Raw genomic sequence first — 24,618 nt, 5'->3', positions numbered from 1 at the left:
AGCTGGCGTTCATAGGAGATAATGATTTTTGCTATACATAGCACTGCTATGTATAGTACAAGCTATCGGATGATTGCAGCTTGAAGTCCCCTAGTAAGGGGACTCTTAAATACAGTAAAAAGTGGAAAAAAAATTTCTTAAATATGACAAAACAAAAAAATATAAAAGTTCAACTCACTCCCCTTTTGCCCCATTAAAAATAAACAATTAAATAAAAAATAAAAAATGCACATATTTGGTATCACTGCATCTGTAACAGTCTGATCTATCAAAATCTAAAATAAATTAATGTGATTAGTAAATGGCCAAACACCAGAATTAAATTTTTTTGGCTGCTGTAACATTGCACTAAAATGCAATAAGAGGGCGCAAATTATTATTATTATTATTTTTACAAATTGACTATTTTTTCTTACCACTTAAATAAAAAAACGATGTACGTTTGATATCTGTGTAATCACACTGACTTGGAGAATCATATTGCCAGGTCAATGTTAATGTAAAGTAAACATAGTAAATGAAAAGATAAAAAAAACACAATTGTGGAATTGCACTTTTTTTTTTAGATTTTAACGCATTTGGAATTCTTGTTTTTGACTGTCTAGTGCATTACATGATAAAATCAATGGCGTCATTCAAAAGTAAAACTCGTCCTGCAAAAAACAAAGCCTCATACGGCTATGTGGATAGAAAAATAAATACTCTGTGAAGGGAATGGAAAAAAATAGCCCAGTCATTAAGAGGTTAAAGGCAGCTATAATTTGTGACTTTTCACCAGATGTGCTTGTCCAGTTTTATTTTTCATAGATCTTGTCTTATCGCAGTTTTAGATTTTTTAATAGCCTTGTTTGGTACACCACCCACTGTCTCCACAATCTCTGAACATTGGATTTAATCTTCAGTTTATTAATAAAATCTTTCTTCTGAAAAAGAAGTTCATTTTATCGTTCAAAAAAAGACCCGTGAAGATAGCAGTGAGAATATGTTCTGATGTTGTAGATAACAAAGCATAACCAAAGGACTCGTTCTATAAACCGTTTGTTTGAATGAACTCCCTCTCATCTACGATTAGAGAGACATCTAGAAAATCAATTTTCCCTTTATCAAAATTAGATGTTAGCTTTATGGAGAAATAATAACAGTTAAAAGAATTCAACTTCAGTTTTTTTTCCATCATTAATGTATTGCACTCACACTGTCTCTCCCAAAATCCATGTAAGTGTTTAGCGTATGCCGGTGTTCACAATGCACCCATGATGGTGCCATATATTCGCAAGTAGATTCTTCTTAACCCCTTCATGACCTTGGGATTTTTCGTTTTTCCGTGTTAGTTTTTCACTCCCCTCCTTCCCAGAGCCATAACTTTTTTATTTTTCCGTCAATTTGGCCATGTGAGGGCTTATTTTTTGTGGGACAAGTTGTACTTTTGAACGACATCATTGGTTTTACCATGTTGTGTACTAGAAAACGGGAAAAAAATTCCAAGTGCGGTGAAATTGCAAAAAAAGTGCAATCCCACACTAGTTTTTTGCTTGGCTTTTTTGCTAGGTTCACTAAATGCTAAAACTGAACTGCCATTATGATTCTCCAGGTCACTACGAGTTCATAGACACCTAACATGACTAGGTTATTTTTTACCTAAGTGGTGAAAAAAAATTCCAAACTTTGCTAAAAAAAAAAAAAAAAAAAAATTGTGCCATTTTCCGATACTCGTAGCGTCTCCATTTTTCATGATCTGGGGTCGGTTGAGGGCTTATTTTTTGCGTGTCGATCTGGCATTTTTAATTATTCCAATTGGGTGCAGATATGTTCTTTTGATCGCCCGTTATTGCATTTTAATGCAATGTCGCGGCGACCAAAAAAACGTAATTCTGGCGTTTCGATTTTTTTTCTCGTTACGCCGTTTAGCGATCTGGTTAATGCTTTTTTTTATTGATAGATCGGGCGATTCTGATCGTGGCGATACCAAATATGTGTAGGTTTGATTATTTTTTATTGATTTATTTTGATTGGGGCGAAAGGGGGGTGATTTAAACTTTTATATTTTTTTATTTTTTTCACATTTTTTGTAACTTTTTTTTTTAACTTTTGCCATGCTTCAATAGCCTCCATGGGAGGCTAGAAGCAGGCACAGCACGATCGCCTCTGCTACATAGCAGCGTTCTGCTGTTCGCTGCTACGTAGTAGAAAATCAGGTGTGCTATGAGCGCCGACCACAGGGTGGCGCTCCCAGCTACCGGTGATCGGTAACCATAGAGGTCTCAAGGACCTCTATGGTTACAATGGAGAAGCATCGCCGACCTCCGATCATGTGACGGGGGTCGGCGATGCGCTCATATCCGGCCGCCCGGCCGAATGCGGTAGTTAAATGCCGCTGTCTGCATTTGACAGCGGCATTTAACTAGTTAATAGTGGCGGGTGAATCGCGATTTCACCCGCCGCTATTGCGGGCACATGTCAGCTGTTCAAAACAGTTGACATGTCCCGGCTTTGATGCGGGCTCACCTCGGAGCCCTGCATCAAAGAAGGGGAGCTGACCTCGGACGGCAGAGTACGTCCGAGGTCAGTAAGGGGTTAAACAAGATATTGTAAGGAAAAATTCACTATATATCATTCAAATCGCAAATATCCAGATTGTTTTTATCAATTGTAGGGTCAGAAATTTACATAACTAATTTGTAATATGGATAGATGAGGGATGCTGGTATTAATGCATGGTACCATGTTTTTTTCCACAGTAGATGAATCAAGAATATTTCTCAATTATTGAAAACTGTATAGGATTATGAATAATACTGTTTTGGAGTGGTGTAATTTTAATTATAAAAAAAATAAAAAAAAGGGTTCTTGATAGGTATTTATGGCAAATCATTGGGATATTCCATAAATATCTGATAAATGCAATTCCCACTTCTTGGACCCACATCTATCTATACAACAAACGCTCCACTCACTGGTGGACAGATGCCGTTGGAGGAAAAACTTGACATGTCTAATAGAAAAAATAAAATGTCTTTTGCTCCAAATCCATTAAAAATAGTACACCCACATGAAAGAGGTAAAAAACTGATGCAAACATACTACGACTAACGGAGTTTACAATGCCAAAAACGCATCAGATTTCATAAGGATGTTCTCTTTTTAATAATAAATGGTGTTTGCAACTCCAGAAATGCAACATATTTTTTTACCTGATGCACTCTTTTTAATGGATTTGGAATGAAAGACATTTTCTTTTTCCGATGGTCAGGCTAAATTTTTCCTCCAATTTTTTGTATGTTTGCTGTTCCTCACCAGCAGTATTCGGCACCAATTGGCTCCTGATTCCCAGGCATGCTCATGTGGTGCTCGCTGTACCTTTTTCCCTAATACTAGATAACCCTTGTTTTGGAGATTGGTGCAGGTCCTTGCTTCTATCAGACATTTATGGGATATCCATAGGATATTGTTAGTCAACGCCATTAAATTTACATTTTTGTCTACTGCTTTAACTTTGCTTTCATAATATTGTAATCCATTGAGGGTAAATAAACTGTAAAAGGGCACCGAACACCATATTATGGATTTGAGTATTAAAAATTTGTAATAACCTGCTTTCATTACCTCCATATGCCTTCGATACTATACAAAGGCACATTGCGTTTTTGTGTCTCTTTAATGCTGTATTACAGAGCTGTTTTTTTCCCCTGACAATCATACCTTAAGTAAAGTAAACTAAACTTCAAAGTAAAGTAAAAGAGCATCTAACTTTATTCTCCTAATATCTATTGTTCGGATTAAAAAAAATCATATGCTTGTCAGTAGAACCCCAGGTCTTTCTTTTTTGCCTGCCAGCAACATTTGCTAGCATATTAGTCTTTTGAATCCATGACCTGTGAAAATATTCCCTCTCCACGGGGCACACAGATATGAGCACTATATTAAAGGCTAATCTTGATGTTAAATTCAAAGTGCTGTCGGCAAAGACAGTGCAGTATAAGGGCTTTGTGCTGAAAGCAGTCACTTGCCACCTTCATACTAAAGTTATAGAATTCTATTGTGACTGGTGAAAATAACTTTCCAGACTGTAGAACTTTTTGGTCTGGTGTAATGACACTGTCAACTCAAACCTGGTTTCCTGTGTTGGGCGCTGGCAAGAGGCGACTATTTTGCAGAGTCTAAGGAGCTCTCTACTTTTCAACTTTCAAGTTTCTATAAGAATCTGGACTTCGCTGCTGAAGATCCGAGTAGTTGCCCACTGGTAAAGAGACCTGAGGGAACAAATAGCGAAAAATGTGGGCATCCAGGGACATACAGCATCACCTTAATCACATCATTAGGCAACAGTACAGAATATTGATTGTACCAGGTGTCACAGAGTCACCGGTGAAGTGATAGAGGGGAGATACGTGTCACTGCACATGATGGTGTCAGTGATGTGAAACCAGAGTAGCTTCCTCCAGCACACTACTTGTTGCAAGGATTAAATAAGAGTTATTTTATTGGCTAGATTTAGTGGGTCTCCATAGAGCATGTGGGAGGGGGTCCACCATATCTCCACCTGCAGTGTCTTGACAGGACCTGTGTGATGTCGAGATCATGTGATCAATCACAGGATGGAGGAGTCATATGGTCTGGACTTAAAGGGCTGACTGCCAGGGCTTCCAGTGTTCAGTGGTTGCCTGGAGAGAGAACACTCCAGGAAGTTGCGTGCTCAATCTGAACCATGGACTTTGCTGCCTGTGAGCGTGCTGATCCCCGCTAGGATAATGACTGTTTTTTTTGTTTCTTTGCTTTGCTGTTTTGCCCAGAGAGCCATGTTTATTTTCCCAGCGTGGTTTATGCTGCTACAATAAACCAAGCCTTTTCTTAAAGGTACAGTTTTCCAGTTATACATCTGTGTCCAGCCCAGTGAGCCCCTCTACCACACAGGTAATAATAAATAAAATATAATAGCTCACACAGAGTGCAACAAACCAAATACTAATATAGGGCATCAAGGGGGTTGATTGGTTGTCCAACTCATACTGTAATTTGTACACTACCAGTTCCCATTATTGGTCGTTCCTCCTAGTTGGCTTACTGACCTGTCCCTGTAATTGGCTGCTCAACTAGACACCTTTAAAGGGCAGAGTCCCTCAACCTAAGTAGGTGGCCAAGAGCGCTGTTTACCTGCCAACCAGTATCTCTGCCAGCATTGCCTAATGGCGACTGGCAAAGAAAAATCACACGCGAGTAAGGTAAAGTAAATGTGAATAAGCCATGTGGGTATGCTTGGCTGCTTTAGAGAAAGACTTCTTGGAAATAAATGTGCCTTCTTTAATATAACATTATTTTTGCCTGCAATCACCGTTTGATGGTTCTACTGCATATACAATTATCATTGACTTGAATGGAAGCATTTGCAGTGGTGGCTGCAGATTTTATCATATTACGCCATCTACACAGGGAATTTGAAACTGTGTAATGTATAAAATAGTATTCAGGATATATCACAATGGAGTCGGCACAAAAATGTGGATCTATTAGTTGTCACTTAAAAAGCAAAAATAGTAGTCATTGGTGGATATCTACTTTAAAGTCTTTTTGATGCTCTGCTCACAGTGACTGGCAAGAATGAAATACAAGGCGTTAATGAGGTTAAATTAATTAAATCATGCAATACTGTAGTCTCCTGTATACATGATATGCATTTGAGAGAGTCGCTATGAAGTGGTAATTAATTAGAAAAGTACACCTATATGCACAAGGCTTAAACAATGGCACTTCCCATACCAATATTCAATCCAAGCAGAAAAAAAGGAAGCATATGCCTCTAGTAAAATTTAGATCACTTTATTTACGATTAACCAAATAATAAAATAATTAAAAAAAAAATGAAGATACAAATGCAAAAATACAACCGCCCGATTAGGTTGCGTACCCCAATGTATTACATCAATGTCTCCATAAATAACCTATCATACCACTCAGATACCATATACACAATAGTTACATGTGTGAACCTTATTGTGTGGGAATAAGTAACCTCTCCCTGTCCAACAAGTGGTCCGTAACAGCCTGCACTCCTCCCATAAACATATTCCCAAAGCGATCAAATTGGACATGTCTTCGGAATTTTGCACTGACCACTCAGTTTGACCAAAAAAATTGATGTGAACATTCCCATGGACTGTAATAGGTACAAATTCTATTCATAAAAAAAAAGATTTCTGAATGAACCCTTATTTTGTTGCTCTCCACCCTCCATCAATATAACTAGTGTGAAACTTCTACTTTACTGAAAAACTACTTCTAATGTCGGTCATTTTTATAAAAATAATATAATAAAATTGTTCATAAATGTATTGGTTTAGCATGAGTGAAATATAATTCACTAGGGCGCAAGTCAGATGGCCGTAAAATCAGACCGAGATCGGAAAGTAGTGCGCGGACTGGCCAGTGGCCCTCCTGACTTGAACGTGACAGCTGCATTGAAATACATGAAGCTGCCATGCTCAGGTCGGGAGAGCTGCTGGCCGGTCCATGTGCTGCGTTCCGATCTCGGTTTCATTTTCACAGCCGTTTTTCTGTGCCTTTATCATTATATAGTAAAATGGAAAATGACCGGCCAATAGATGGAAATTGAAACTTTTGTATGCAGTATGAAGCAGCTGCTTGAAAGGCAAATAAGATGTGATGCCTCACATAGGACCTAGAGGCTCATGGCCAAGACATACGTTTCTTTTTATATAAAACACTAGTCAGACTAGATATTGGATATAATGTACAGTTCTGACTGCTGGAAGAACACAACAGACATCAAAGGCACAAATCCAAATTTATTAAGAAAGAGAGAATTACAGGAACTTTACATTTTTGGAATCTCCAGGTAAAAAAAATGTTTACCCCTTAGGCTCACCCATTAATAAACCCCAAATAAACACAGACAGCGCTATAGCACATACATATGGAGCGCCCCACACCGCCGCAGGGCCGAGGGGTACCCGGCACCGGGCCTCTGAGTCTCTGTTCTGGGGGTTGTCACGGTGGCTAGACCCGGTCCGTGGCCCTGCCTGCGCGGAGGGGGAGTCCAGTGAATGAGTGGTGAATGGTGGTGTAGTTGTGAAGTGCCGGTCGCAGTAAATAACGAGGACACCAGGTTTCCGTCTCTTTACCTCTTTACTGAAGATCTCTGGGTCCTCAGTCCGGAATACGGTTAACCAGGCTGCGCAAGTCCGGCCGGTCCGATGGCACCTCCAGAGTTCTCTTTGCAGGTGGAAATCTGTGCCTTCCTGCTAGCGCTATGTGTTGTGGTCCTCCCCTGCTGTGCTTACGGGATAGTCCCCACAACTGTTGTGTCTGTTTCTCGTGTTCCCTCACAACTCGATTAGATGATGTTCTGCTAATCCGTCCCTCCCGGTGTTATGGTTGGGACGCACCCGTATGACGGGTAGGCTCGGAGCTCTTCTGGGACCCTAGAGTCGCCCCTCTCCACAGGTTGCCCCCTATGTCTTCTTAGGTGATTTAGGTGAGACAGCCCGCCTATGACTGACTGTCCTGCCGTTGGTTTGAAGTATTGCCTGAAGCTATATGTAGAAATACTTCCTCGGCGTTCCGGCCGCCGGCTGTGCGCCTCAGTAGGATGTTGCCTCGGTCTTACAGCACGACTCCTACTGGTATTCTCCTTCTTGCTTTGATCTCGTTTCTCACTCAGCACAATATATCTCGCTTCTGATCCTTTCTTAGGGCACCGCCGCTATGCTGAGCAGGCACGGTCCCGTGACGTTCTCTCTCGTTGCCAGGCCTCTGTCAGGGTCCCAAACCTGACAGGGACCCTACCGAATCTTCCCCCACAACACCCACTGCCACAGGGTGTTGCCTGGTTCCAACCCAGTCAGCTTTCTCTCTCACTTCCTGCCTGACCCCCAGTTTTACCAGTATGTGAGGAGTGGCCTAATGAATAGCACCCTTAGCTCCCCCTGGAGGCCCGACTGTGAAATGTATTGGTGTCTGTGATACCTGGTCAGATGAACTCCTTCAGTGCCATCAGACGTACCATGGCTCCCCATAGCGGCGGGACCACAGTACTGCAACGACCAGGACAATACAGTTTAGTAAAAAGACATACAATTTTTGTTGAGTGCAAATAGCAATAAGTATACTTGAACAGGCTTCCCTTTATGGGAGGTGAGGACACTTGAACGTTACAAAACATGGTTAAATATTACAGCAACATGCTATAAACAACTTTTGTTACCCAACCGGGTATTCTACTTAGTGCAATTCTTTGAACAATAATTTAACATCGCCCTTAAGGACGTACACTCAGCATCCGTTAAAGACCTTCTTATAATCACATTATAAGGCAATTTTAACTTCACATTCTCCTTCTTTAAATCTGCAGGACCGCCTGTCCTAACGGCACCAGACCTACTGCCTCTCCTTTCCTACAGGACCGCTCCTTTCAGCCCGAGCCTTCTGTCTTTTCCTCTACTATACACAGTATAGAACATAACATTCTTTCAGTTTAGGACTACTGAGCCATCTTCATATGGCTCCTAGGAGGACTCGCTACCTAACCCCTACGGGTTCACTTTCTGTCCTCGGTAACACATTATTAACTCTTTCTTTACAATGAACTAGTTTTCTATGAAGGACTCAGGGTTCACCTTCTATCCCCATTTTCTATCAACATTATCAACTATTTTCTTAGAGCTTTAACTTTCATCTTAACTTTCTTGCTACCAACTATGCAGGACACTCTGTCTACCCCCACGGGCCTACTGCACCTTTCTTCTAGCTCTCACATCTTCTTTCAATGAACATTATCAGGATTTCTTTTACAATTAACTAGTCAAATACATATAACTTTACATATAAACACCATCATCATTTTCACTTTCCTATGACATTATTGCTTTCTACCAGTCTTAAAGCAACGTCACTCCTTTAAATGTAACAACAAACATCCCCTTTAAAAGGGGACCAAGTCTTCACAAGGTAGCGTATCCTTGCAAGCTACCAGTCTGTACTCAGCAAAGGCTCCGGTGCGGTATCTTCGCAAAGAGTCTCTTTTCCAAATAAAACCAGTAGGAAACACCCTTAAGAAGGTGTAAACTATATACAAGAAGTTTGTATCATGCATTGTTCATGATTGCGGCAGTTCTTGATAACAGGGGAAAAATAGCAAAAACAAACAAAAACAATAGGGATCCCGGGTCAATAAAGGGATCCTTTTAAGAATTAACCCTGGACGGGTTTAGCAGCAAAAGCAGAAAACAAACAGTTAAAGAAGGAACTATTTACAGTTACGCAGTGTTCTTCCTTACTGTTGTGGTGCAGAAGGTGGTTTCCTTCCGGGCCTCACCAGACCAACGGGTCGCGCTGCCGATCCAAGGAGCGGGTCCTGCCCCAGCAACGACAGGATCCCTCGCCGCGATGTTCTTCTCACTGATGAACCAGCACGCCCCCGAGGTACATGGTGGGTCCGGGTTCCCCGCTGCTCCGCAGGGACGGGTTCTGTGACTTTTGCAGCAGGAGGTTCATCCTCTGATGCTCCGGCTGCGGCTTGGACTGCGATGCACCGCTGGATGCCCCGAGCTATCCAGCCCGCCTCAGCGGTTTCTCTCCTCCACCTGGTGTAGGTCACAGCGTCGCCTGGCTCCAGGTCGCGGGCGAATCTTCCTCCGCAGGGCTCCACTTCCTCCCGGTCCACACGGACTTGCAATGGCTCCCCGATCTCCTGTATTACTCCCCTTCCATGTCGGGGGTTGAAGGAGACCACTACACCCCAGTGAGACGACGGGACTTCTGCGACGCTGGTCAGATCGACCTGGGTTGCTGGCTGCGGTCGGTTCCGCCATGCAGCCATCAAGCGCCGCAGGTGTTCGGCCTCTGGCATGATCTTCAGGCCCTGCGCCCGCAGCGCAGCTTCACCCGCGGCCGGGCCGGGGGGAGCGGGGGACACTGCCGACAGGTGGACCTCCGTGGGTTGGCCTAGCCGCGCGAGCACCCGGGCATCCGCCTCCAGGCGGCGCGCTATCTGCCGGGCTTCGGCTGCGGCCACACACTCCTCGGACAGCAGCCAGTTGGGTCGACCCATCAGTGGTTCCGCGAGGGTCAGGCCCTTCAACGATGGCGTCTCCGAGGCTGTGTCCAGTGATGCGGCTCTAGACCGAGGCAGGTCATCCCCATGCGGTGTTCCTGGCATCGCCATCTTTTTCTCTATTCCCGCGTCTTCTTCCCGCGGTCTCTTTCGTGGGCGGCCCCGTCTCCATGGTCTCCACCCTCCAAACAGAATCAGGAGGCGGACCTCGGCCGCTGACGGACACGTCCTCAGGACACAGAAATACTTAGACTGGGCGGCCATTGTCCTTCGCGCTCTTCAGCTTGTCTACGCCCACTCCACGCCCCTCTTCTTCTCCTGCGCCTCTCCTCAGCGCTGCAATGGCGGCGGTTTTGGCGGTTTATGGCACAGCACACAGTCTTTTCAATAAAGTACAGTCCAAGCACAATAAATCACAGTTCCAAGGCACACATGACCTGATTCTTCAGGCTTAAGTAGATCCTGTTCGTGACGCCAAAAATGGAGCGCCCCACACCGCCGCAGGGCCGAGGGGTACCCGGCACCGGGCCTCTGAGTCTCTGTTCTGGGGGTTGTCACGGTGGCTAGACCCGGTCCGTGGCCCTGCCTGCGCGGAGGGGGAGTCCAGTGAATGAGTGGTGAATGGTGGTGTAGTTGTGAAGTGCCGGTCGCAGTAAATAACGAGGACACCAGGTTTCCGTCTCTTTACCTCTTTACTGAAGATCTCTGGGTCCTCAGTCCGGAATACGGTTAACCAGGCTGCGCAAGTCCGGCCGGTCCGATGGCACCTCCAGAGTTCTCTTTGCAGGTGGAAATCTGTGCCTTCCTGCTAGCGCTATGTGTTGTGATCCTCCCCTGCTGTGCTTACGGGATAGTCCCCACAACTGTTGTGTCTGTTTCTCGTGTTCCCTCACAACTCGATTAGATGATGTTCTGCTAATCCGTCCCTCCCGGTGTTATGGTTGGGACGCACCCATATGACGGGTAGGCTCGGAGCTCTTCCGGGACCCTAGAGTCGCCCCTCTCCACAGGTTGCCCCCTATGTCTTCTTAGGTGATTTAGGTGAGACAGCCCGCCTATGACTGACTGTCCTGCCGTTGGTTTGAAGTATTGCCTGAAGCTATATGTAGAAATACTTCCTTTGCGTTCCGGCCGCTGGCTGTGCGCCTCAGTAGGATGTTGCCTCGGTCTTACAGCACGACTCCTACTGGTATTCTCCTTCTTGCTTTGATCTCGTTTCTCACTCAGCACAATATATCTCGCTTCTGATCCTTTCTTAGGGCACCGCCGCTATGCTGAGCAGGCACGGTCCCGTGACGTTCTCTCTCGTTGCCAGGCCTCTGTCAGGGTCCCAAACCTGACAGGGACCCTACCGAATCTTCCCCCACAACACCCCCTGCCACAGGGTGTTGCCTGGTTCCAACCCAGTCAGCTTTCTCTCTCACTTCCTGCCTGACCCCCAGTTTTACCAGTATGTGAGGAGTGGCCTAATGAATAGCACCCTTAGCTCCCCCTGGAGGCCCGACTGTGAAATGTATTGGTGTCTGTGATACCTGGTCAGATGAACTCCTTCAGTGCCATCAGACGTACCATGGCTCCCCATAGCGGCGGGACCACAGTACTGCAACGACCAGGGCTCTGGGGCGCTGCACATACATGGTAAGTATTTATGCTACTGGACCAACACTTGATTTAGCAAAAATATACAGTAAATATTTCTGTACATAATAACCATGTATGCTGTACCTTATATAATGTCTTGGCGTGTTCCTTTCTCAACAGAGACTTAAAGAACTGAAACAAAGGGAATTTTCTCGAAATGTGGCATCAAAATTAAGAAGAAATGAAAGAAAACAAAAAAAGTATCTTCAAAGGCTCCACAAGCTGGCTGAACATAAGAGGGAATCAAGTTGGTGAGTAACCAAGGATGAAACGATGAACTATAAATTGGTAGATAAACCCCAGAATTGGAAGATCCTTTTGCTACTAATAAACATGTGTGACCGCGCCAATACAAGAAAAAGGATAATGGTTGTCTATTATTAAGTGTGCCAAAAATGTAACAGAAAAATGAGGTTATAAGCAAAATCATGCAGCAGTTCTATGTGGATCCCTTGTGGACGCCCTTTTCAGGCTGAAATCACACGTTGCATATTTGGTGCGGATGTTTCACTAGCTTTTTCAACTCTTATATGCAATGAAGTCTGCAGCAAAATCAGCGCATTATATGCAGATTTTGCTGCGGATTTGGTGCACATTTCCATTGCAAGTGGTGAAATCAACGCTGAATAAATACAAAAAACTAACAATGCTGCAGATTTAAAAAATCTCCACACAGCAGGTCAGTAAATATGAAGGAAACGTTCCCAAAGTGTAGATGAGATTGGTTGAAATTTAATCTACTTAGCTGGGAATGTATCACATAGCAGATTTTCTGCACATATATTGCTGGAGAAAATTTGCATGAAGTACACATGTAATTAGAACATTGTTCTCAGAAGTGTAGGCCTTAAATTATACTGCCATGTAGTGCTAAAATACAATAATGCTGCCATAATATAATACCACCGTATGCCTCCTTCACACGTCCTACTGAGTCCTGTACTGGAAAAACCAGTACTGGGGAAATCCGTGATCTGTGTCCGTGTGACATCCGTATGCAATATGTGTGACATCCGTGTGTCCGTGTGCCATCCGTGTGCCATCCGTGTGCTGTCAGTGTGACACATTTGGAATGAAATACAGCAGAGTTTTATATATTAAATATGTCAAAGATGCTTATTTTTCTGTACTTTTAATTTTTTTTTTTATAAGTTAAAAAACATTTTGGGGTTCCCCTTGATTTTCATAGCCAGCTGAGGGAAAGCAAATGGCTGGGGGCTGATGTTAGTATTCTGTGAGGTGGAGCCAATAGCCATAAAGGTTCCCAGGTTTTTAATATCATCTCATAGCTGTTTGCTTAGCCTTTACTGGTTATTATAGGAGAGACTTAAAAAAAAAATACATGGGGCATCGCCTATAATTACTATCCAGCAAAGGCTAAGAAAGATAACTGCAGGCTTATACTAATAGCCTAGGAAGGGGTCAGTTGCCACCACACCAGGGCATGTGGGAAGAGCGAGGCTAAGCCCCAGAATAGGTGCAGCTTATGGATGCGCAATTTCTGGGGCGGCTGAGGGCTGATGTTCTTAGTTTGAGAGGGGGCCAATATCCATTGCCCCTTCGTAAGCTATTAATATCAGTCCACAAGTGTCTTGTTAAGCCTTTGCTGGTTAGCAATTATAGGCTTGTGTGCAGTATGCATTTCATCCATGGTACGTTTAAAAAAGGGACATGTCTCGGGGTTTTTCACATGGACACACAGCCCATGTGAAAAACCTGACATGTCTGCACTACCATTGAATACAATGGGTGTGCGCATGTCCATATTTGCGGTCCTTAAACGGACTGCATACGGACATAGAAAACAGCCGTTTTTGCCATGTTTTTCCACACATTTTTCTGGCAAAACGCAGCTATTATACTTCCAACAATATTTTTGAAATCTCGTAGACATTCTGCTCATTTTTTCTTTGTGGATTTGAATCATCAAAGCATTTTGCTGAAATTTGCAGAATTTCAATTATTTCAGCATTTTTGCACTGCTTTTCACCCATTCACATGAATGGAAATAAATGCATGCAAAAGCGCGCATTTTACGCAGCGTTTTTACTGCCAATACTCTGGATCTTGCTTCAGAACAATGTTCTGCTGCAAATACTCAATATGTACACATAGCCCTATAGAACCCCCATAATTTGCAGTATCCAAATATTACTCTCTCAAATACTGTAGCTCCCATTAAACTGCCATGTCATTCCTACATAACACTGCAATCCAGTGCTTTAAAGAACCTGGATATTGAAGTGGACAACTCCCTTCTCATTCCTAGATTTGGCCCCGTTAAAAAAATACCACTTATTAGACTCACCTCCCGTGCCGACACTGTTCCAGCGGTGTCGGCACTCGCGTTTCTGGGGTTCACGTGAGGTTGTTACGTCACATGAGCCCTGCAGTCAATCAGCGCTAGCATCACTGTCCCCACCTTCGGACGTAAGATATTCGATTTCTCTGAAGCCAGGGACAGTGATTGGGCGCAAGGCTCATGTGGGAAGCACAGGGTGCACGGCGTATCATGGAACGCAAGTGCTGACACCACTGGAACAGTGCCAGCATGACAGGTGAGTATAGGTGTTATTATTCCAAACATCTGACCACCCCTTTAAATGTTGGATTTGAGTTTTGTTAGCCTTTAGGATCTGTTCTTCATTATAGGTGTTGCTAATATGACTCCACATATCAATGACACACAAAAGTCAAGCAAAGAATCAGTATTTTTCTTTTATGGTCATACAAGGAAATATAATAATCATAACTGTACATAATACATTATGCATTATATACCAATAACAACTTTGATTACCCACCACTAGAATGAAAGTGTAATGTAATTCGTAGATGCAGAGCCCCCTCTAGCGGACACAACTATGTACTGCAAAAAATTTTAAGCTGTTTGATAGATCAATCTCAAGTTTATACAGTCTAATTATAAAACAAGTCATCAATAAAGAAACATTTAAACATGTAATGCAGTTTTAGTAAGAACAAGAATAATAGCATGTGTGAAAGACTTTTGGAAAGGTTCCACCCATTATGTATGAGCCACATGAATCCAACATCTACAGCTCTGTCAAACGTTGAGAGACCACCACATCAAAACCCTGTCATGGGCAGCCCAATCTCCAGACCTGAACCCCATTGAAAACCTCTGGAATGTAATCAAGATGATGATGATGGATAGTCACAAGCCATGAAACAAAGAAGAACTGCTTACATTTTTGCGCCAGAAGCAGTGTGAAAGACTGGTGGAAAGCATGCCAAGACGCATGAAAGCTGGGATTAAAAATCATGTTTATTCCACAAAATATTGATTTCTGAACTCTCCCTGAGTTAAAACATTAGTATTGTTGTTCCTAAATGATTATGAACTTGTTTTCTTCCCATTATTTGAGGTCTGAAAGCACTGGGTTTTTTTTAAATTTTGACCATTTTTCTTTGTCAGAAAAAGAATACAAAATGTATTGCTTGGAAATTCGGAGACGTTGTCAGAAGTTTATAGACTAAAAGAGCAATTTACATTTTACACAAAAATATACCTATAAAGAGAAAAATCAGAGAAACTGAACATTTTGCAGTGGTCTCTTAATTTTTGCCAGAGCTGTATATGATACCAGTGAAAAGGTTGGACACACCTGTTTATTCAGTGATTTTGCTTGTACCTTTTGGGCTGCGCATATTGTAGATTTAGACTGAAAGCAGCAAAACTACTAAGAAACACACATGGAAACAAGGAGCAAATAAACAAGTGTGAAACAAACCAGAATGTGTGTTAATATCGTAGCTTCTTTAATGTACTCCCTTTATACTGTGATGACAGCTTTATACACCCTTGGCATTCGGTCAAGCAAATCTATTGGGTAGTCACGCGAAATGGCATTTGAGCATTCATGAATTTGCTCTACTCTTTGCATTAAATCTGCAGTGCATCTAATCCTAAACAACCTCAATTGGGTTGTGAGAAGTAGGTGCAGCGCCCCAGAGTCCTGGTCGTTGCAGTAATGTCATTCTTCCACCAGGGGGAGTGATATTATGTCTGAAGGTAATAAAGGAGATCTCCTGTTCAGGTATCACAGCCACACCACACACTTCACACTCCAGTCCACCAGGGGGAGCAAAGGGTTTTATCTAGTAGGCCACTCCTCACAGTTAGGTAAAACTGGTGGGTTGGTTAGAAAGCGGGGGAGAAGCGAGCTGGATTCGATCCAGTGAGCATCAGACGAAGTTCCTGGCTGGAGACCCACAGAGAGAGGTCTCCAGACCGAGCTGGTTGGAGCAAGGCCCAGCCAGATCCAGACTACGGTCTGAGGAAGACGAAGGCACACGGAGCTGCACCTTGCACCCCATGCGGCAGCATCCAAAAAAAGAGACATTGAAAGGAAGCGTGTTTCAGTGAGTGAGAAACGAAGGCATAGCAACAAGTGGATACCAGAGAGGATAGTAGATGTGAGGAGCTGCATCCTTCTGGTGCGCGTTCCGGTAGCCAGGATACCGAGGGAGTAAAGTGCTCTACGCCATTGCTTCAGAGACTGGCAGTACAGTCAATTCCAAATTGGCTGCCCGACCTAAAATACCTAAGAAGACACTGTGGCAAATTGTGGGGGTCGGGGCGTCTCTAGGGTCCCTATAAACAAGCCTCAGGCCATCAGTCATACGGTTTTTGTCCCACGGGGAACAAGAGAGAAGAGTAATAACAGTGAGGACTTCATTAGAGCATAAGCAAGTGAGGACCTACTGTGTTACTGTGCGCATAGGAAGGCTATTGCATTCCACCTGAATGAGGAGACTCTGGATTTGCCTTCAGACCGGCCGGACTCTGCCTACCCTGTGATCCGGTGCCCTGGACTGTGGACACTGAAGCCTTCAGTAAAAGGTAAAGAGACTGCAACCTTGTGTCTTCATTCTTTACTGCGCCTCTCACCATCATCATCTACACTTCTGGGAAGCCCTGGGGATACACTTCACCTGTGGGAAGGTATACCATCTAGCTGCCATAACATCACCCCAGCGGACCCCTAAGCAGCGTCGGTCACCCTGACCGAATACCACAGGTGGCGTCATGAACATTATACAAACTTTCCCCTTTATTGGACGCCCCTAAAAGGGCCACGGACCGGGTCAGGCCACCGTGACATCCACCGAACCAAAGGACCCGGTACCGAGTACCCCATTGCCCTACTCTGGGGGCGATCCATAGGCATTAGAGATGAGTGAATATACTCGTTACTCGAGATTTCCCGAGCACGCTTGGGTGTCCTCCGAGTATTTTTCAGTGCTCGGAGATTTAGTTTTCTTCGCCTCAGCTGGATCATTTACAGCTACTAGCCAGCTTGATTACATGTGGGGATTCCCTAGCAACCAGGCAACCTCCACATGTACTTATGCTGGCTAATCGCTGTAAATCATTCAGCTGAGGCGATGAAAACTAAATCTCCGAGCACTAAAAAATACTCGGAGGACCCCCGAGCGTGCTCGGGAAATCTCGAGTAACGAGTATATGCGCTCATCACTAATGCCTATTTCTCACAATCTCCTTTCTACAGTTAATGTTAAGATGAATTTTAAAAAATGTATTTAAAAATGCAAACAAAATGTAAATAATTAATACTATATCTGTACAACAATTAATTACTTTATTGATCAAAAAAGACCATGCTTTAAAAAGCATATCAATCACAAAATATATATATATATATATATATATATATATATATATATATATATATATATATATATATATATAACAATTGGATAACAACCAAGAAGAAGGGGGTGAGATGATGCAAGATAAAATTACTCAAAAGTATATGTGGTGAATAAATATATAAAAAAGGTCAAACAGTAGTTGTATAGATAGATAGATAGATAGATAGATAGATAGATAGATAGATAGATAGATAGATAGATAGATAGATAGATAGAATCTGTTATTACACAACAGAGTCAATATTGAAATATATACAAACTGATACTTGAAGTCTGTGCACCATTTATGAGGGCTATTATCTGAGTTGCTGTCAATTTGCATTTTCTGAGTCTGGAATTCTAATGAACTTATCCTCTGCGGCCAAGGTAATGCTTGGTCTTCCTTTGTTGGAATAATCCTCATAAGAGCCAGTTTCATCACAGTGATTTATGACCTTCATGATTGCACTTGAATATGCCTTTAAGGTTCTAGCAATTTTCCAGACTGACTGACCTTCATGTCTGAAAGTAGTCATGAACTGTCATTTTTCTTTATATAGTTGAGTGGATCTTTCCACATTCTGGTTTAGAATAGTTGTGGAATAAATGCACATCAATGCCTTTATTATATATGTAGGGAGATTTTATTACCACAACACCCTTGGTATCTCCAATATTATATCAGAAAGACAGGGTGGACAGAAGTATGAGCAGCCTCTTCTTACCTCAGCACCCCTGATCTAGTATTAGATCAGATAGACAGGGTGGACAGCAATGTGAGCAACTTCTTACCTTAGCATCTCTGATATCTCCAGCATTAGATAAGATAGACAGGGATGACAGCAATGTGAGAAGCTAGTTCTTACCTCATCACTCCTTGTATTTCCAGTATTAGATCAGATAGGCAGGGAGGACAGCAGTGTGAGCAGCCTCTTCTTACCTCATCACTCCTTGTATTTCCAGTATTAGATCAGATAGGCAGGGAGGATAGCAGTGTGAGCAGCCTCTTGTTACCTCGGCACTCCTGGTATCTCCAGTATTAGATCAGATAGGCAGTGTGAGCAGCCTCTTCTTACCTCGGCACTCCTGGTATCTCTACTATTAGATCTGATATGCAGGGTGGACAGCAGTGCTTAGAAACTCCAGTCTAGTGTTCTCTGGCAATTTATACCTTTGGTGTCCAACGGTTTAAAAGTTATAGCTTTTGACTCACAATTGCAAAAATAATTTGTTCTGACATGTCTCAAAAGTTAGTTCTTGTGATCCTTACATGGCAAAGTCAAGAAAACCCTCTTCTGTCTTCAGCGCTATCCTTTCATTAGTGACTAATCGTAGAGTTGGTACAAATCGATTTGCACGTCGTAGTCCATTGCATACAACAATGGTCGGTGGATGCTGGACGGAAGCAGGAGACTTGCCTTTTAGCTAACAATCACTGCTCACATTTTGATTAGATGGTCTGGCTAATTAAAAAAATTAACCACAGATGCCATTAGGTAAGAGACGGTTCTCTGTTCGTGGCCAGGGGCCACAAACCATTGTTCTAGCTGATTGACAGGGGAGTATGAATCGATTCACACCAACTCCAACAACTAGTGCATTTGTAGTTAAAATTTGACTGAGTACATGTAAATTGTTTAAATGTGTTATACGTTTAGGTAGACTTAATATATAATTGTTATATACAGTATATGCATTTAAATTCTTCTTGATTAGATATAATCTAAAATGTACTAATAATTTACATATAACTGTGGCTCTTTTTTTGTTCATAGTGCTCCTGGAAGTGGTCCAATGTTCAAATCAACAACAGTGACTGTTCACGATCACATTCATGGAAGTCTTCAAAGTACTATTGTCCACACTGCAGAAAGAGAAAAGCCGCAGCTTGCATCTATCACAAATATTCATAACAGCACAAATATGGCTTCTATTCTTTTACCAAGTTCAGAGAGTTCGGAAAATGGTACCAAGGCTCAAAAAGACAGGGAACATAAAATAAGCTTCTCCTTTTCCTTTCCAAAAAAGACTCCTGTTAAGCTTGAGGCTTCAGCTGCAGTTTTCTATGAATTCAATGAAGACATTTCAACTGGTTTGAAGAAAAGAAGCAGGTTTTTACCGGGGTCATTCAGTGTTCAATCATCTCTGCCATTAGACACAGTGTCATGTGATGAAGCTGGAGAATCTATGTCAAGTTCTGAAAAACCATCATCTAGAAGAGGAGATGTTGTCCAAGATACAGATCAAAAACAATTGCCTGGAAAGGAGTTAACAAGTTTTTTAACCTCGGATGTTTGTCATATAAAAGTGCCTTCAGAATTTGAGGTCCAAGCACAACGTGTGAATTCAGATACTCTAATTCCCTCAAAACACAAAGTCAGAGACCACAATACTGATGAACCGGCCATCAAATGCCTGAAATTGGAAATGCCTTGCCCAGAAATAGCCAGTAACATTTTTGATGATCAGGGGGTATTAAAAAATGGAGAAACTAAAACTAGCAATAATACTAAGGAATGTGCCATGGACATTGTATCAGTCAACGAAGATGAAAACAAAATACAAAAAAATGAGAAACCAAATAAGAGGTTAAATGATGCCTTTCATCCGGTGCAAAGCAAAGATGGGTCAAAAGTTCTTCAATGGCCTTCTGAAATGATCCAGTATACCTGCACACAGCCGGCGCTCTCCTACAGTTGTAACCCTCTACATTTTGACTTTCGTTCATCTAAAGCAATAAATCAAAAAGATCAACCAGTTTGCCACAACAGCACTTTCTCTGACAATGATCCAAATACCATGCTCAAACTGAATTGTGAAACAGTCCTCTCGGAAGGCAACAATGATACCATAAAGACATGTCACCATATTTCAAAGGCTTCGGCAAACCTGAAATGTTATAGTTTAATTTGCAGCATTAAAGAGGATCAAAAGCACAATATCTCAAAGTATCTTCTGGACAACGATTTTGACTTCGGAAAAAGGAAGAGCAAAATAAAATTCTATCATACACGTCGAAGAGGAAGAAAACGAAAATGTAAATTCAACGAACCCACAATAAGACATAGCCAAAAATGTAATCTAAATGAAGATGCTCAGAATTGCTTTAAAAATTTAAAACAACATGTTGGATCAAAAGATTCGATTTGCTCATTAAAAAATTTAACATTTTCTCATCAACTGCCACATGCTGAGAGTAATCTCACAGAAAGAGAATTGTTAAAAAGACCAACGCTAAAGATCAAAGAAAAATGTGAGGTTTGGAATGTAGATCAGAAAAAAGGTATCACCAATGAAATAGAAAATGAACTTAGTAAGAACACAAGGTCTTTCAACTACCAATCAAAAGTCTTACGACTAGATCATTGCTCTCAAAATATTGCTTATTCTAACACATTTTGTAGCTGGAGTTCTAACAAAATATTCTCTAATCATGAAAACCATGAAACCTTTATAAACCATAGTTATACTTTCAAAAGAACTCACAGAACTATCATAGATGAAATACAGTTGTCCTTTAAGAGACCCAGACTTTGCAGATCTGACTCATCTTCCCAACAAGTCTACTTCCCCGAGAGAAACTTTTCAATTTTGTATAAACCTATACATATAAGAAGTGCAGAAGGAATTATCAAAAGGACAGGTAACACAAGTAGAAACAGATACTACAAACTAATTAAACATAAATGCAGTTTCCAGGAATCTGACAAATTTCTTAATGAAAACTACTACAAATTAGCAAAAGAGTCCCTTAGAGCGAAGGAGTTTCTCAAGAAAATAGTAAAAATAAAAAAGGTGGTGGAAAATAAGCTGGATCAGTTATGTAAGAATTTGCTTGCTTTCAAACATAATAAGCCTCCTATTTGCTCTTCCTATAAAGAAGTCAGTATGGGAGCTGAAAAAAGTATCAAACCTTCAGTGAAAGACAGTAAACTAAATGGAGACTTCATTACTTTCGGTAAGGATCTACCACAGTTCCAAGAACAGACATCGACTTGGCCAATACAAGCTTGTAATGGTGTAAGAACTAATGCCGGTGATGACAAACCAGAGAATAAAGAAAGTCAAGGATTGGCAATGGATGAAGCACTTGTGACTACCAAAAAATGTATCACAGAGCAGCTCTTGTCACATGTCACCATTCCTTACCAACAAACTTTTCTTCCAGAAACATACTCTAAGAAACTTAAATATCATCAGTGTGCCAGGTATGGCACAACACTTCAGCCTTTACAATTTCCGACTAGGTTTAAATTAATATTTCCAGCTGGAGCAATTCAGACTTGTGCCACGGTGCATCCAGTTCCACTAGAGCCACCATTGTGTTCCTCCTCTCTAGCTGCCTTACCCCAGCATCTAATTGGTCCCTTTCCAACTGCTTCTGTTGACAGCGTCAAACTTATAAGTCCTCAGCAGCAATTTTTGTGTCCACAAAGTCAAAGCATTTCAAGGACTCCCTATTACCAAATGACAATGGAGCCGAGTTTATGCACTAGGGATGCATTTGGTTCTTCACCACAAGTACCCCTTATAACAAATACTGTTTTTTGCCACTTTCCTGTGCCTCTCCCACAGCCTTCACATACAACAGTTTTTACACCAGTGCACTCACATTTGTCCACTCTTATTCCTCTACATTCTCTGTTCTAAGTAAATCTTATGTTTAAAGGCTAAATCATAGAATTTTGGGGTATAGAGCTTGCAAAATTAAGGATACACGGAGTTCAAGTTTTGAAACCAGAGCTAATATTAAAGAAGCACTACTCCCATCAAAATTGTTATACTTTTAAAATATTGCAATCATCATATTATATAGCACTACACATTTACAATTGCTCATTTTGCCTTTCTATCCAGTAAATCCTTCTCTTTCCCATTAGGTGGACGACATCATGTGATTAAAAAAAGACTAGCTATATCCTTCTAAGTTCTATGTAGAAAAACGATGTCTCTTTTCCTTGCATGAGTCAGCATTAGAACTACATTTCTACATCACTGCAAAGTCACCGGAAGGGGGTAAGAGAGCAGTAGCTGGTCAGGAGTTGGAGAGGAAGAGGACTCATGCAGGGAAAAGAGACTTCCTGTTTCTACATAAAGCAAAGAAAAGGGGAAAATTCATTGAGTAGGAAGAAAGGAAATTGTAAGTACACAGTGTTATATAATATGATAATTGCAATATATTAAAATGATAAAATACTTTGATGGTTGTGCCTCTTTAAGAAAACAAGTGGAAATAGCATTAACCTGTAGAATGTAAGTCTGCAAGGACAGGGTCCCTCTCCCCTCTGTACCAGTCTGTCACTGTAAATTTGTTTGCTATAAACGATATCTATAACCCTGTATGGAACCCCTTCTCATGTACAGGACCATGGAATTAATGGTGCTGTATAAATAAATAATAATAATTAACCTATCCAAGGTTTTTTCTTTTCACCAATGGATAGGTATTAGTAACATATGTTCCCTGTGTGTAGTAAAGTACTTATATGTGACCGTCTTTTGTTGTTTTTAGCGCCTCTCCAGTCCCTCTTGTGACCGCTGCTCTGATTGACCAGAAGTCAATGCTAAAGTTACAATCTCTCTTAATGTATCTCTATGAGATCCTCATTCTGAGTCTTATAGACTTACATTGAGTCCAGCAAACACTGGAGTGATCCAGGCAGTCACAACGCCGGTCACATGGAGAAGAAGAGGATTTGAGTGGTGCTGGGAACAGCAGAAGACTGCAACCAGTAAGTAATTTACAAAACTTAGCATTTTAATAATGGTGTATCAACTTTTTATATCCACTGTATATTACTGATACCTATCCGATGGTGAAATAAAAAAAAATCAACAACTTAAACAATATACTAATATTTTGAGCATATATAAATATATAGGTTTAATAACTAACACAGCAATACAACCGCACCATAACTGCAGAGTCAAAAGTGTAATAGTCAAAACCAAACAATTCAGTTGTATTTGTTTTCTTTTATATTTATAGTCTAAAAGCCTCTATTTGTTCAGTGTTTGCACAAAGCTTATGGCAATTTACAGTTTGGACTGCTTAATGTTTATTGCACATTAATCATATGTAGGAAGATCTGTCATTAAATAATCCCTTTATGGCTATGTTCCCACAATGAGTTTTTGGTGAGTTTTTTTACTCTGCATAGTTTCCCAAAAATGCAAGTAATTGATTTTAGTTAATGGGTGCAGAACAGTGCAGAAAATCTGCAACATCAAAAACTCACCAAAAGCTCATTGTGGAAACGTAGCCTAAGGGGTTGTTCAGGATTAGAGAAATATGGCTGATTTCTTTCAGAAACGTCACGTCTAACCTTGTTTTGTGACTTTTATGGCAACCTTGCCCCTTTGAGATGAATGGAGCTGAGCTCCAATACTACGCCTAACCCTTGGTCAGGGGTGGCACTGTTTTTATCTCAAACGGAAGCGAAAATCCGAAAATCGCTTATTGTTTATATTACATTTATGTGTTACATGTGTTTTTAATAATTTTTCGTGCTTTTTCATATATTTATAATGATCTTTACTAATAGATAACATTTGGAATCTTGCAATCTTCACACTGGCCAATGGGGCTTTTTTAGACTCTAACTTTCTGCGCTTTCAGGAAGAATTTTCAGCAGGACTCAACAATCCTGCCACAATGACCTTTGCACATGAAAGTCTGTTCATTGAGGCAAAAAAACAGAAAGTATGAGCTTAAAAAAGCCCCTTTAGCGAGTGTGAAAGTTGCAAGATTTTTATATTTTATTTTAATAAATAAATAGTGATATGGCAAGCTAAAAAAAATGATCATTTAATTGAAAAAAAAATAAAGGGTTGTCCACCTTTGTTTTTTTTTTATTTCACTGCAGGTATTTTGGGCTAAAAATCATTTTTGAAATTTGGTTTTATTAAATATTTTGCATAATTTGCTTTCTACAGCCTCTGTGTTATACTGTGGCTGACTGAAGAATGAGTTAACTGGGAAGTTGTGAGTCAGCCTGCTACTATGGTCTGGTTTTTAACTATTTTACTTGTCTCTTTTTGAGTTCTCTGCTGATTTACGACCAACAACCATATTAAAGTTGAATGTGCAAAAAGAAACAACGAGCCTGCAAAAAAACAAATAGTGCAACTTTTTTTTAATAAAATACATTAAAAAAATTCACATAGGAATGTTTCCAATAATATTGCTTGCATTGCATTTAATGAAATATTGTCTGCTAATAATCTGTTCT

The 24,618-nt window shown here is 41.3% G+C and overlaps 1 protein-coding gene across 1 annotated transcript in view; it reads left to right on the top strand.

Moving 5' to 3' along the window:
- ZNF804A (zinc finger protein 804A) overlaps window positions 1-24,173 on the top strand; it is a 188,140-nt gene extending 163,967 nt beyond the window's left edge. Inside the window, exons 3-4 of the mRNA XM_077272572.1 lie at window positions 11,828-11,958; window positions 19,162-24,173. Coding sequence (XP_077128687.1) covers window positions 11,828-11,958; window positions 19,162-22,036 — 3,006 coding nt within the window. The 3' untranslated portion in view covers window positions 22,037-24,173. The remainder of the gene's footprint in view (window positions 1-11,827; window positions 11,959-19,161) is intronic.
- The last annotated feature ends 445 nt before the right edge of the window (window positions 24,174-24,618 follow it).

This window comes from Ranitomeya variabilis, chromosome 7, assembly GCF_051348905.1.
Source record: "Ranitomeya variabilis isolate aRanVar5 chromosome 7, aRanVar5.hap1, whole genome shotgun sequence".
NCBI lineage: Eukaryota > Metazoa > Chordata > Amphibia > Anura > Dendrobatidae > Ranitomeya > Ranitomeya variabilis.
This window is presented reverse-complemented; position numbering and strand designations above follow the sequence as displayed.